General features: G+C 43.0%; 1 protein-coding gene across 1 annotated transcript in view; it reads right to left on the reverse strand.

Moving 5' to 3' along the window:
* ush2a (Usher syndrome 2A (autosomal recessive, mild)) overlaps positions 1-16017 on the reverse strand; it is a 114156-nt gene that overhangs the window by 35205 nt on the left and 62934 nt on the right. Inside the window, 13 exon segments of the mRNA XM_037248012.1 lie at positions 5365-5586; positions 5673-5841; positions 6057-6285; positions 6363-6475; positions 6538-6740; positions 8126-8335; positions 8924-9087; positions 9452-9607; positions 10241-10578; positions 12934-13022; positions 13089-13255; positions 13388-13554; positions 13628-14130. Coding sequence (XP_037103907.1) covers positions 5365-5586; positions 5673-5841; positions 6057-6285; positions 6363-6475; positions 6538-6740; positions 8126-8335; positions 8924-9087; positions 9452-9607; positions 10241-10578; positions 12934-13022; positions 13089-13255; positions 13388-13554; positions 13628-14130 — 2730 coding nt within the window.

Consider the following 16017-nt stretch of genomic DNA (forward strand, 5'->3'; position numbering starts at 1 on the left):
AGCTTCAATGACGAGCAAATAAACAGCTCAACACTTTTCCAAATAGCTTTTCTACACTCATCGCTTGTCCTCTCGCCATCGTCACCTTTACGCCAGGCTTTCTTCTCAGCACTGGCAGCCCTCGCTCGACATTACACCTCGACACCGTCTGCATATGACTATGGAGAGGTATCAACCTGGGGGGGGCATAATCCTTAACTGGAATATTTATGGTCGCAAACAACCATTGTGTTTCACTGGGCGTCTTCCAATTGATACTGTATGTACCGTAAAATTCACTCAACAAAGCAATCAGGTTTCAATAAGGGAGGGTCAAATGAAACTTTGAAACTTTTCCTTTGAAGGGCATTTAGTCTGAGCAAAACATGCCACAGCTTCTTCAAAACTGAAAATAGATGAGAAAGTATTACCATATTATGTGCGGTTGAGAAAAGTTGAAAAATGCACTTAACTTCATCTTTAGTGTATTAATTGATGCTGAGCTGTTAAAAATAGTATTGGTCAAATTCCACGTTTAAAAAATGTGCAAGCAGACAATGTACTACATACAAACACAAAAACGTGTATTTAATATCAGGGTGGATAATGTCAGGGTGGACATTTTGCGCTAATGTTAAAATGGATCTTTGACATCTATGGCCGTCAATGGCAGTGAATGAGTAACCACATAGCATAAGATACGTTCTGTTTGACAAATGTATTTCAAATTTTGTTCAAATCACTTGATATTTTACTGACAGAGTGGAGACGTTAATAATTAAAATGTCCCTCTCCCTTCAAACTTTTTCTGTGACACTTTTCCATCTATAATCTCCATTGTTATCAGCACACGACTGTATTTCCAATAAACAAAAACACAGAATACATGTCACAAAGTTCCTCCAGCATTTGTGCATGCACTGTTTACTATTGTGCTTTTAAACTTTTGTTTCATATTATCGCGCATTAAACAGAAATACGATCCCTGCCTTTTGCGAGCATTATCTATGTTCACGTTTTGAAACATGCATCGGGTTTTCTCGCCCTCGTTGTGTATATGTGTTTGTGTACGTGTTGACAGCGACTTATCACACACATACACACACCTCTTGTTTTCTCTGTAGCATCGCGGAACGCTTGGGCCCTAATCTTCAGATTTATGTTGGATTTGCATACATTCATTAGCAGCGTCGGGAGCGCTGCATCAACACAAGGTGCTTAGACAACGTGAATTATTATTAGGGGTTTCCACATTCCACTTAATGATAAGTCAATATTTAGCCCTGCCAATGAACTACTGATAAAAATGTGTGTTGTGGATTAGGGTTATCCGGGCTCTCTAGGAGACTAAAACCCCTCCACAACTTTAAACAAATCAAACACTTTTAAATACCTGAATATATTACCATGGCTTTGGCAAAGGGAGAAGTAAAATATAGACACAAATGGTGGGAAAGAAAATGGTGTAACACATTCAAACTACATATTAGACAACTATTTCTTGTTGACAGTCTACTTTGGAAGATGTTTACTGCACAAAAAATTGCCTTTTTTTGTTTGAGTTACAATACACTCTTTCCACTGGGTGACATGTGAGATCACACAAAGCAAAGTTTCCCAGTGGACACACACACACACAGAAGGCTTGGTCAGCAAGGACACAACATAATGTACATGTACACATGTCCCACGTGATGACTTGTCCTCTTGTCTTAATGAAGTCCTTCATCTTGTCAACATTACCAGTTATTTGTGTAACATCCAAATGCGTCCAGGACTGTAATAAATGATATTTTCTGGCTTTCCATGCTAATTAGTGGAATGAAGCCCTCCTGCACCCCACATTTAGGTATGTAGATCAATAATATCGTTTACCATACTCATCATACCACTACAGTGCTGCCAGCCAAATGTAATAAATTATGCAAATATTTTGTTCTAAAACAAAACTAAATACAAAATATACAGATTAACAGAAGTATAACGTAAAACAAAGACAGAGCTGACTGTCCTTTACGGGATGCAGCGGACAACCTCTGGATTTATTCTCGCCAGCCAATGTAATAGAAAATTCATCATCATAAGTACATTAACAGAGAGAGAAACGTCTCCCTGTGTTCAAAGAGCACTTTATCTTGCAAAAAAAAATTACCCAGACGCTTCTGTTTGGAATCCACCACTGTTGGCCGTTTGCTACCCATCATTGATGAGGGAATTTTGGCAATGATTTGCATGGACAAGGCGTACGTACGCACACTCTCACACCGACTGACATTTGTGTTATTTTGGCAGAAACCATAAAAGAATGTTTTGCTATATAGCATGAAACTACGTAAATATATTCAGAATATGCAGAGACAACGAGTTAAAACAAAACATATGGAAGCACACATGCAGAAAATAAGCCGCACAACTCTTGCACGCACACAGACACTAACACGCACACACAAGCACACAGACACTAACACACAAGCACACAGACACTAACACACACACAAGCACACAGACACTAACACACAAGCACACACACACACACAAGCACACACACACACACACACACAAGCACACACACACACACACACACACACACACACACACACACACACACACACACACACACACACACACACACACGCATTCATACAAGCACACACACGCATCCACTCTCCCAACTCCACTCGGCTCAGACTGCGCAAGCTTAACTACTAGGATAATTTCCCCCCAGCAAATGGTCACTGTGCCCTTGAAAAACATATTTGATTATTACTTTTTCTCCCCCTTCTCTTTTTTTCTTTTAGCATCATCACAGCCATTTTCATCACGCGCACTGATGATGGCACGGCAAGGCGCGTTAAGATAACACCCCGCCACCGCCAGGCTTTTAACACTTAAACGGTGAAAAGGGATATTCAGATTTGTCCTTGAACGTTTGGATGGGGCCTGCTGGGCTGGGACAGAGGGAGGGAGTCAGTGAAGGAGTTAAAGAAACGCTGGGATTTTTTTTTTTGAAGAGAGGAAGACGTGAACTTGGGGAGGCTATTTACAGTGGCGCGTGCACACTGAGAAATGGGTAAGGTGGGGGCTGAAGGGTCAGTGAAGGAGTGCATGGTATAAAGTGTAAGTGTGAAGCGGAAATGATTAGCGGAGCTCACACTGCGGTGGAGACCGAAGTCAATGGGAGGCCATAGACACCACACGCGTATCTTTAAACACCATCTAATCTCACCTTAATCTTACAAGAACATCTAGCATGCAAACTCGAGGAGATGAAAAAGGGGGCAGAAGAAGAATTTTCAAAGTTGCTCTTGAACTCAAACCACACAGGTTAACGTGTAGGAAAAATTTGCAACAATATTTCCGACAACTTGTTTGACAAAGAGGCATAGGTGACACTGTATTCAAAGGGGATTTGTTTCCTTCCCCATACAAAATGGACTATCAAGTAGAATAGAATAGTTTTTTTAATAGATGGATGTTATTAGATGTTTCACCATCAACAGGGTTCTTGCTTTCGAAAAGCGACAATGCATGAAAGATTGAAGAAGAACAATTGAGAATTGCCGCCGTAAAGTGCTGACAACACTGAAAAGAATCTTAAGGTGGGATGCTGACATTTCTGACCCTGATTCTATTTCCTGTGATTGAATTGTCCCGATTCACAAAAAACATTGCACATTACAGTCTGTTTTCCCAGTAATTGTGTTGCTTTAACTTTATATCTACACCCTGATAGTCATTGTGTTACCGTGCGAGCATCTCCGTGCGCACATGTGCATGCAGGCCAGCGTATCCGTTGCCAGACGGCTGTCTCCCGGCATTGGCGTTCCCCTGCAGCGCGTCTGTATGGTTGTTGACAGTACGGACGGTAATGTGTGATAGATCGCACTTCAGGGACCCCGTAATCACATCAGCCTAACCTAGTCTATCAGCTGGGCACAATGGGATACCCTTCACTCCTCCTTTAATCTGCTCCATCTAGTTCTTCGCTAGCGCACACTTTCTTCTTCTGGATCTGCCGTTTGAATTTGGCTGCATACATTTTAGTCATTCAAAAGAAAACAGCCTGGCACTTTTTTGCAACTTCTTGGATTTGAATACATCTGTCATTAATCTGTCCATCATAAAAGCGACAAATTTGTCAGCATGTTGCGAGGGAGCATCATGACTGACCTGTGCCAAGGTTAAGCAGGCTATCCTATAATAGGTGAGCATGTTGTGTTTGGGAAGGTCTTGAAACAGACGTGTGGGGTCGAGGTTGCATCGCTGGCCCCAGGGCTCCCCCTACACCGCGGCGCACCCGGCAAATGGCCCTTAGCCTCGCTAGCGCCGCTAGCCCTGCGATCCATCATACCATATGCTCTCAACGGGGAAGCTAACGCTAATGACTGATGAGTGGCTGGGAAGGGAGAGGGAGGGGGAAAAAGCAGGAAGAGGAAGAAAAGGTGCCTACATGAGTGCCGAGGAACACAAGGCCAGAGGATGGAGCAGTGAAAAAACATGAAATGGCGAGTCTTCTTGACTTTTGTGTGTGAAATTTTCTAGGCTAATAAAGAACCATAGGCCCCTTCAGATGGGGCCATTGCTCATATGAGATGAATTGAGTCCATGTGTCTGTATCTGGCACTCAACACAAAGTGAACCCCGCAGAGCGTACCCTGTTGACTCCATGCATGTGTGTCTGTGTGTGCATGTAATAGGTATAGGTGTGAAATTATGGGAGTGAGAATGTGTGTGTTATTTATCCTGCTGTGTGCTTGGCAGTGCCCTCAACTGAGCCATCCAGAGTGTGTTTCATCATCATCTGCCATGACAAAGATGTCTAATGACACACACATTCACCTATATGTGCGCAAACTCACTTGTGTGTATTCATATCCAAGCGCACACATGCACAGTCCCATCTGTGCCATGGTATCTAGGTGCGTCGGGACACTGCAGGAGGAAAGAAAGGGAAACGACCCCGCGTTCCTGCACCATGTGTCTACCTCTTCCCCTGATGCTTAATTCTTCTCTGTCATTTTCTCTAGTTGACGGTCTTTTTTTGTTCCTTTACAGATTTAATTAGAATAGCAGACATGGTCATTCTTATGTGGGTCAGCACTGAACTTAACGCCTGTATAGACACACCTGTCAACTGCATGTGGTGCTTTAATTTTGACATTCAGATTCATCACCAACAAGCTTGTTTAGGGGGAAACTGCAATGTTAACTGTTATTGGTTTGCGTCGAAAAAGTTTTGCAAAACTCTTTTTGTATGCATACAAATTGGTGACCCCTTTAAAAATCTTTTTGTTTTTAAAAATCTTATTTTCTCTGACCTGACTGTGCAAAATGCCTTTTGTTTTTGCTTGCTGTGACATCAAGTTGTGTTCTTTATTCTCTCACCTGGAATGTACGCATGCGCTTGTCCTTCTTCAGCACCACCACAGCAGACGAGTGCATCGTCTACAATGTGGCCTCCGCAACACTGGACTCTGTAACCATCGTGGAGGCTCCCACTGCAGCACAGCTGTCCGCCTTTGGTGGCGTAAGGAGCGCCCCCACAGCAGCTGTCCCCAGGCCCCACTGAGACACGGCCCTGCGAGTGGTCGGGGCAGCAGTATTCATCTACAGAGACAAGGTCGGATGAAGGGAACTGCTGTAAAGTCAAACAAAAGTAGGAAAAAAAAGGAAATTCCAAGGAAGATACTTACTAGCTTTCAGGTGAACATAGTACCCCCCACAGCAGTGGTGGTGAGGCAGAGTTGGCAACAGTTTGCCATCACAGCAAACTGGACTGGTAGAATTAGTAAAGCTCAGATAGTGCCCGGCACAGCAGTAATGATGTGGCATCTTCTCGTATAACAATCCAGTGCAGCAAACCTGGTTAAAAATGAGAAGAAAATAAAGTAATCAAAAGTGTAAAAATACTGCAAAAACGGACTTGTTTGATTTTTTTCTAATTCTACTTTTTTCCTTTGCTTTGACTGTGATTGCAACACACATTTGTAAAACAGAGAACCTTGCATTGAGTATAGAAGGAGACTTTTTGATATTGAGACAAAAGAAGAGGACAAAATCTATACGGCGCTAATCACCTGTTGGTCAGGGTGGAAGCAAGACGTGCCACACACATGATGAGTAGCGGGACACTGCAAGTAGGAGCATCTGAAAATCACGCCGTCTGAATCTCCTGACTCTTTCCTCACATAGGGCGTGACCTCCGCTGACCGAGAGCCACATGACCCCGAGGTCCGTTTTAAGACATCGTAGCCGAGTATGATGCCATTCGGTCGGCCCGGAGGTGACCAATCCAATTTGACAACCCTGGCAGGAGACAAAAATGCTGATGACAAAGATGAGCTGAGCCAAAGACCGACAATTCAAAATATATTTAGCATCACCTCGGACTGAGTACTTGAGCGTGCGGTGTGGTCATGTCGGCGGGTAAGTCCTCCACGGTGGTTGTCTGAGTAACATTACTCCTCAAGCACGCATAAACAGTGCACACCTCCACCTTAAATACAAACGCATTAGTAGACATACAAGACAGTACTTTGTGTTTCTCAATATGTGTACCTGAATGTTGTAAACAGTAAAAGGCAGCAGATTGCCCAGCAGGTAGGACCCCGAGCTGTTGTCTACGCTGACATGTAGGCGGTCGTCAACGTAAACTCGATAAGCAGTAATGACTCCATTGGGTTGGAAAGGAGGCGACCAGAGCACGCGAACAGCACTGCCGTTAAGCGGAACCACCTCTGGGGCAGACATCCCATCTGGCTCTGAAGATTGGTGCACAGACCCAAAAACTTCAATGAGCTCAGGCAAAGTCAGTCAGTCGAAACAAGGACAGCATCATACAGCAACTTTTGACACATAGTCACTGCACACTGATTTGATGACATCGCATATAAACTGTTAGACAAAATCCACAGTGCTAACATTTTAAAATGCCCTGGAACTGCTCTATGGTTGAGATCATAAGGCCAGACTTGTAAAATTGTCAAAAAACTATGAGTTATTACGAAAAGTCTACAGAGTGTAGCAAACTGTTCAACTCATAATAGTTCTCATTTTTAGTGTCCACCTCTGAACTGTTTTGGTCCAATTCTTGAAATAAAACTGGAAATGGATCGCTGAGCGATTTGCTGACAGCTAACAGAGGCAGCATATTATTGTTCCTAAAAGGAATTGACTGACGGGTGGGCACTGCTCTATTATTGCATGACAATAAAGTTGGTGGGTTTGGACCGTTTTGGTTCAGTTGTACTCGGTGATGTGTGTGGATGACATCTTAATGCTAAAAGAAAAAAAACACCAAAATTACCCCGAGATTCCTCTCAGTTAAACGAGCCATGCTTTGCATTTGGCGCCCAATGATCATCTAATGTTTTTAATGCACTTTTTAGTCTACTGCACAGATTACAGAGGAAAAGAAAGGCATCTCCGTGCTATCATACTTCCAAAGACAGCGGGGTAATAAAAAGAAAGCGATGGTTGGAGCCAATGGAAAGGAAAGACAAGATAACCTTTATTAGTCCCGCAATGGGGAAAAATTGAAGAAACTAATGAAAAAAAATACTTGTTTAAGTAATAAAAGTACAAAATAGCTTCTGTAGTGATGACAATAAATACTATTAGCTACTTTTGGAAAGCTCACATTGCTCTGTACAAGGAATATAATTGAAATAGCTCTAAACCGTAAACTAAATCCTCAGTACTTTAAAAGTACTCCACCTAATGTAGTGGCCGCTGGTAAATACCAATTATTATTGACTGTGTTTTTTTTCAAATGTATAAACAATAACCTTGACAGAAAGGTAAAGTAACAGCAGCTGGGTTGCCATGTTTGCCGTCAAGCGCCGTGTGTATTTTGTGTGTGTTACGCCTGTGCACACGCTTTTTACAACACCTTAAATCTGCCTCGCATGCACACTTTGTATTGATTTCATGCCCGGCAACATGTATTTAACATCTCCCCTGAAGCACCGAGACACAGCAGAATGCACATTAACGCAGACACTTAGCAAAAGTGTATCGAATTTACACACTTGGTGCAATAGCAGCACTCACGTTAACACTTGTAAATGATATATGCTTAACACACAAACACGGGAAAATTAATAATTCGGACTTGAAAGCTTATGACATGCATAAATTTACACACCTCCATCCTCTGTGGTGACGTTAACTAGCGACTTGGTTGTATTATGTGCACCATTAGACACGTGTATTGACACTGTGTAGGTGGTCCTGGGCCAAAGGTCAGTCACAACTGCGGAGAGGATTTCTGGGGGAAACACAAAGGTTTGTCTGGAGTTGGCAGAGATGACTGAAAGAAAGTAGGACTCCACGTCACCCTGCAGGTTGTGCAACGCTGAGGAAGGACAGAGAGTTTGGTTAAAATTATACTCCCATTGGTTATTTTATTTTGTGATTATTATGTAGTATGGACACAGACTGGACACTTCATTAGGTACACCTGCTCAATCCAGATCAGATCAATACAAGAGCTGCACCTTTTTTTTTCTAGATGGGTTTATTTCAGGGTTAGAATAGTTGGGGATTTTTTATTACAGTTAGTTCTTTTTTATTTTGATTAGATTTTTATATTCAGGATTAGTTTTTAGAGCAGGTCAATTGGTAATTATTTTTTTTAAATGTTTTTTTACTTTACCTTTAATATTACATTTACGTATATTGAGTATGTGTTGAGTGCAAGGTCAGCTGGGATATTGTAAACAGATGATGAATCTAAGAAAAAAAGCAAAATTATCATAAAATCATGATACCCTGATTACCTCGGTGCACTCCAATACTGCTGTGTTGCTTGACACGGAAGTTACAAAATAAATGAAAACCAAACTACAAATCAGCCTGCTTGGACCTTCCTATATTCAACCGAGCAGGTTGTACCTAAAAAAGTGAGCCCGTTACACAATGTTTGAATCATTGTTACTCTCACAGGGTGGTGTCCAGTTGGCGTGAAGCGCTGTGTGATTGACAGCGTATGCAAATAGAGTTGGACTTTGGAGAGGAATCCCAGCCATGGTAACCGCAGTGACAATTTCTCCTGAAGTGAAGCCCACATCATTGCGGACCACTAACTGATATTGGTACTGGGTAAATCTGGCGAGAGATGACGGCAGTATGTTTACACCTCAGTGTTAAGATACGAAAAAGCAAGCAGTGTGCTGATGAGTTCAAAGAGTATGTCCCTTGATTGCTTGAAGCAAAACGAAGACTCCAAACAGTACACCCAGAGTGAGCAAAGTGAGAGTTAAAATAACAACAACAAAAATACATCATCTTGCACCGAGTGCCAAAGCGAGATTAGGGTGGCGCTGCGTGAAAAACAATTTAATTCTTTGGAATATTTGCTTAATGTATCTTTGAGCGGTATTAAAAAGATCGGCATCAGCTGCGGCTCGCCGATCGGTTCTGCACACACGGCCGGCTGCGTTTGCTCTAGAGCTCATTTCAGTAATCTCACCTGCTTAGGCCTTTATCTTGGTAGAACAATTTGGTGCCGGAGTAAACATGGAACCAGCGATGGAGATCTTGGGAAGGGTTATGGGATGGGGCTGTTACCATGGGGACCACACTGACGGCCAGAGGCTGGTGGCTTTTACGTCGCAGCAACTCATATCTGAAGGGGAAATAGGAATAAAAAGAAAGCACACGCGGGATTAAATGTTCAGGAGTGTGTTGACATACAACACGAGTACAGCTTTGGTTTTAGCGCATACGTGCTAATGTGGCTAAACGCCTGGGAAAACAAAGAAACAACTTTAGCTAAGTCCTTATCACTAATTTCCTCCTCTTCTGCCTGCTTTCTGTTTGCTATCCGTTTATGTCGACTGCACATTCTTCCCTCCTTCTCTTGTGTTTTTTCTGCAGGGTTTGTGTTTTCCTCTCCCCACAGTGATGCTAATTTCTGCTGTAATCAGAAAAGAAGGGCTTAATGCCACCTTTTAAGCAAGCCACTTAGACAAACACGCAGAGCTGAGCTGTGCAGAACACAGAGGCGGGCTCATGCATTTTAATTGCCTGTAATGAACAACTGACTTTTACGTTGAGACTTGTTGCCACAGACGCACTTGTCAGAACAGAAAACAGTGGCGGAGTGAGCACAATTATCTGGTCAACGTTAATATTTTTACCCTTTCAAGACCTTATTGAGTACATAACACGCAGGAGGCTTTAAAAAGATTTTTTTTTGACCGATGTTCAATATACTTTTAGGAATGAATGAATGAAACATTTCCTGTCGCAGTACTACCTGATGTTTGGTCCATTAGGTCTGTGTGGAGGTTGCCAAGAGACCGCAAGGAAGGACTCACTGACGGCCACCACTGACAGCGGTGCGAGGCCTTGGGGGCTGGTGGCTAATGTGGTAGCCGGAGAGGGCAGACTTTCTGTGCATCCGCCAACATATCCACCCCCGTTGGAACACACCAGCACACTGACGCTGTAGTTTGTGTAAGGAATTAAGTCCGCTATTGTCACGACAAGCTCAGCAGACGTATTGCCGCCGTTGTGGAAGATGCGAGGCACTGGGAGACGGATTTCGTAACCTTCGATCTCACCGTTGGGAATTAAAGGTGGAGACCATGTGACCTGGAAGAGAATGTTAGAGTAGGAAATTTATATGAACCCTAGATCTAAAGACAGTAGGTGAACCTTTAAATGACAGTTTGACTTCAGCGTTTTGAATGAGCAAAAATTTCTTCAGTCAGCATTCCTGAGCTCAAGTCAAAACCGGGTGCTATTTCTAGGGCTGTTAATGATATTACAACATTTCAAAATACGACTCAAAACACTGCGTGAACATTTTCTATCATGATAATTTCATACAGGAAACAAAACATTCACTTTCCATTATTTCCCAAGTGAAAGATTGTTTCAAAATATGAACAAATCAGAGTTTCGACAGCGTCCTTAGAGGTGCCACTATTCTTAGCTTGCTGAGGACAGCAGAAAGCTTTTAGATGGATGAACTACTGGAAGTCACGGCACAGTGTGTGTGTGTGTGTGTGTGTGTGTGTGTGTGTGTGTGTGTGTGTGTGTGTGTGAGAGAGTATCTTGATCAGAGAGTGGGCACAGTGGACAGCATGTTGCCAGAGTCCTACAAAGTGTTGTCTTGTGGGTGGCATTGCGTCTGCAATCAAATCTCTCGTGACGAGAGATAACCTGACTTTGACTTGGACGGACGATTCTTTTCATCACATTTAAAACGGTGTGTGTTTGTGTCTACCCACGCACGTACAAAGATGCACGCGCACGCATGCACAAACGGCATGCTAAAATAATGAAAGGGCGGCCGGTAATGGAATTGCCGCATGCAAAAACAAAAGCTTGCAGTTGCCGAGCGGTGCATCTGATTTGGAAGCTGTTCAGGCTGTCAGCATTTTAGGGCGAAGGATGAAGAAGGTAAGTGGTACACACAAATGTTAAAACACACAAACTCATTTGAATCTTTCGCGTGAATTCATAGACAACCGTGCAAATGTGTTTTCTAAATACATTCAAATAAAAACGACTGCAAATGCGTGTGTGTTTATACTTTTGACTTACGCCTGCTACTCTACTTTATGCTAACAGACTGAGAGTGTTAACACGCAAACTGTCATGTACAATAACTCATCAGTTCAGAAACGCTTGAGACTTATGAGTGTAGGTGATTAGGTGGTCAAATGCTGATGAGAATATTATGAATGAATGTCAGGAACAATTATTTCTCAGGCAACCTTGATATTCATTTAACAAGTGTCACCGTGAGGTGATACAGGACACCCGCGCACCCACAAAGTTGCATACACACACACATATATATATATATATATATATACACACACAGCCAGCTGCATATGGGCAGGGTCATGTTGAGTTAGGTAGCTCATTTCCCAAAGTGCGTGTAGGCTGCGCTTTGTGCTAGAAGTCATTTACAGATTGAATAGCCTGATGTAATCTGGAGATGGTGAAGACAGCGCAGACCCTCGGCTGACACGGACCACAGGGGCTAAGGCCAGTACAGTCTGTGTGTGTGTGTGTGTTTGAGCAAGAGAGCGCCAAATGATAATGTGGTGAGTGAGGTGTGTGAGCATCATGCTATTATTATATTCAAAAGAAGGCATTGGGAGAGTGCTTTTTAGCTGACAGCACAATTCTCTCCTTTCAACATACAAGCGCCAATGCAATGACTTGAGTATGCAGGTCAACGAGGAAAGAGGGAAATTATCTCTCTGATTTCCAGTGTAAATGTTAAACAGATAAATAGCCCAAAAAATACAGAGCTATTTATTCATTTTACCCGATTCTACAATATATATCTAGAGCGAATGCTAAAATTGTGTAGAAAAAAAAAGAGCATTTCGAGAATGAAAGCAAGTACAGTAGTCTAAATCCTCTCTGTTGTCAAGGTCAATTGGTAACCAGGAAGCGGCAGGCCTGCCTGTCCAATTAGCATCAACCAGGAAGAACATTTTCCTTCTTGGATGTGTGACCCCTAAAGCTTTGCAGCTGGAGAGATGACAGGGGTGGTTCTGGAATAATGACAAGCATTAGCATTTTTTGGCTGTTAGCATTAGTGCAAGGCTGTGCGTGAAAGTGTGCGTGCGCGCTTTGTGTGCATGCAGCCTTAGTGTCTATGTGTTTTCTTGATAGGCCTTGATGTGGGATTAGCCAGAGTTGCTGGCCCCTCCTTCAAAATGGCCGACAGGAAGGAAGCCGTCTTCGACAGGGTCACAGCCCCGCCCATTTTGTGAAGGGGACCTTGAGTTGAATGTTTTTGCTTTCTCATTAAATCCCGAGAAGCAAAGACAGAGAAATGAGTGTGACATTGCTTTGACTTTTCAACACTGTCAATCTCACAGAGAGTGGATAGATGCACAATTACAGTTTCTTGTTTTGGGTATTCTACAGTTGAAGACACAAAGACACAGTTAATGAAGGTCACATCAAAGTAGCGATCACCTGTAGTGACTCTGGTCCCAACACTTTGACCCTTGGCGGAGTAACACCAGCAGGTCTGGAAGGTCTGGTGGTGATATCCACCCAAGGTCCTGCAAGTACGGAGATACAGAATCATTACCTTTTTAGTATGAAATGCCTTTCAATCACAATCTTACCTGTGGAAGTGCCAGCCTGATTTTGGAGAACAAGTCTATAGTGATAACTTGTCCATGGACTAAGTGCTGATGAGGAGTCCAGAAAGGAAAGAGGAAGAGGGTCTGGAGGAAGATGGCCTACTGTGGAGATCTGTTCCGTCCCAGAAACTTTCCGTTCAATTAGCCACCTTTGCCAAGATTTTTAACATCAGAAATTCAGCCAGCAATCATAGTCAAGGTCAACAGCTGCTAAATTCTAACGGTTCTCAGGTGTTTGATTTGTATGTTTGCAGAGTACAACATATATGATCATATCTCACCGCTCCAAAAGCCCGTTGGGGCTTTGTGGTGCACCCCAGGACAGAAGCACCGAGGTAGGGGTGTCAGAATAAAGGTGAGGTGCCGGGAGGCCTTCAGGAGGAGCTGGCAAGGTTCGAAAGTGCAGAGCTTTGGACACGGCGCAACCAGCACTGGTGCAGGCTTCCATCTAGATGGTTGGATAAGGATACATTTATCAAGTTGAACAGAAGTTCCACCATAGTCAGAGGGCCGTTATTTACCTGAAGGTGGTAGGATTGGTATGGCAGGAGGTGAAGGAAAGTGTAGCTTGTGGTGTTCCCTGAAACATTAACTGATGAAAGGGATTGACTAAAACCTGTGAGTGGGTTTGATGAATTGGTGGCGCGGAGGACATCTTGATTGATTAAACGTTCACTATTCGGTCGGCTTGAAGTGTATCTGTTGTGAGTCACTACTGGGTTTTGATACACCTCTGAAAAATCTGTCTGGTTGCCCTTTGATCCAAGCATGGCAACATTTGATGCTGGCTCCGAGTTTTGACTTGAGTACAGATGATCCTGTTCAGTTTTTGGATTAGAACGAAAGCTTGAGTTGGGTTCCAAATTGGCGCCAGGTTTGTGAATTAAATCAGACATATTGCCAGAATGTAGATAGAGGATGTAACTTCTTATCATGCCATTTGGTTGCAGGGGCGGGACCCATGTGATTGTCACATTTCGAGAATGCACCCGTGCAATAGTTGGAGGGTCAAGGGGACCTGGACCTGTTGGGAAAATGGAGACAAAATAAATGGACACAATTGGAAAGCAGTATCAACATCTTAGGTACCTTAAAGGCTTCTCTTGCAATTCAAACCCAAGTGATTATCATTTAAAGATGAAAAAGGGGAATATTTCTAGTAATTTCTCTTATACAATAAGCAAGGCCGTCACACATCTATTTTTGGAATGAATTGAAAAGTGAAAAAAAAATACGTGGGGCTTTATTTTTGTAGACTGCACTGCACCAAATGGGCATTGTGGCAGATCCAGTGCATATTTTTTTCTTCTTCTTTTTTAAAAATTTTTAATCGTTCCTTCACAACTGCTCATTTAGTGACTGAAAGTAGATCAGCTTGGAGCAGATCTAAGTTGTGGCGCACTGAACGACAATGTTTTGTAGTTTTCGATCTCTACTGTTGCATCATACTGATACATCCTGCCTAATTTTCATTAAGATTGAAGAGATGTACCTAATCAAGAATCCAGTAAGTGCAACTGACTTGTATACTTATGTGTGCCAAAAGACCTCTGAAAATGTTACGTCCTTTCCGTCACAGGGCCTGCACCACACCTCCTCTGGCATTTACATGCCACTGTACTGTATGCACTCACACACACACACACACACACACACACACACACACACACACACACACACGCACACACACACACACACACACACACACACACACACACACACACACACACACACACACACACACACACACACACACACACACACACGCGCGCGCACCCACGCACACACGCACACACACGATGCAGAGCGCAATAATGGGGCTCTGTGAAGGGCAAGCAAATCAAGGTGACTGAGCTGACTGAGGAAGCGTGCTGCGCCACTAAGTGCTACCGCTAACCGCTAACGGATTTCCCAGATGCAGATGTCTGTGTGCATGCATACTAGAAGGGAAAATATGAAAGAAGATGAGCAGTCGAGAATACACATGTATGACTGGTTGAGGAGTCAAGTATGAGATCAAGCACACGTGTAAGGATATGCCATCGGCTGTGTGAGTGTTGTACCAGTATGTCCCCATTTTTGGTCACCTGGAATGAACCATAATTACTTTTTTTTTTTGTTTTTAATATCCTTATTCGTGAATCTTTGAAGATACTTAGAATAAGGAAACCTTGATTTTGCAAAGTGAACTGCTGCAGTGAAGTATAAAAACACTTGAACCAGAGGTTAAAGCCATTAAATCTTCTTTTGAGAAAGAAAAAAAAGGAAGCATGTAATCTAGCGTTGCTTTGCAGTTAGGGTTTTGAAATACAGTAGATCTTTTTTGACGTCAGACTTGAAGGTTTTCTGACAGTTGTCAATAATGCAAAAACTCTGACTAACTACTCCCCTAACTCTCGCTACCTCCCTCCCACTCTGTCTCTCTCTCTCTCTTCCCTTTGCTCTCCCTGCTAAATAAACAATGCAGCGAGTTGACCTTTTGGGTTAACAGGTTTTTATGCTAGCTCTACTCAGCACTCACACTGATTCAATTACCAGCAAAGGACCAGTGAACCCCACGAATAAGCGAAAGCCCGTCTTGCTGACTGTCTTCTAGGTGCATGTCTTCCTCTGGTGCCTTACTTGCAGTTCCATCTCCACAAGTTGGGGCGCTTCTCTTTATAATTTAACCATATGGATAATTAGACATGCCTCTGTCTGGAGGAGTAGCCATAGTGAGTAAGAAAATTAAGGAGAGCTGTATGTTGCTTTACTCTGACATCGCTCTTGTGTTTACAATACAGGCACATTTTGAGATCAATCATGGATTTCAACTTTCAGGCCAGTATTTCCATCCAACAGTCTTTGAAAGTCAGTCACCTTGATCAAACCTCGCCCGCACACAAAGTAACCCTCGTCGTCGCCACCCTCC

The sequence above is a fragment of the Syngnathus acus genome, chromosome 3 (assembly GCF_901709675.1).
Source record: "Syngnathus acus chromosome 3, fSynAcu1.2, whole genome shotgun sequence".
In the NCBI taxonomy this organism is placed as follows: domain Eukaryota; kingdom Metazoa; phylum Chordata; class Actinopteri; order Syngnathiformes; family Syngnathidae; genus Syngnathus; species Syngnathus acus.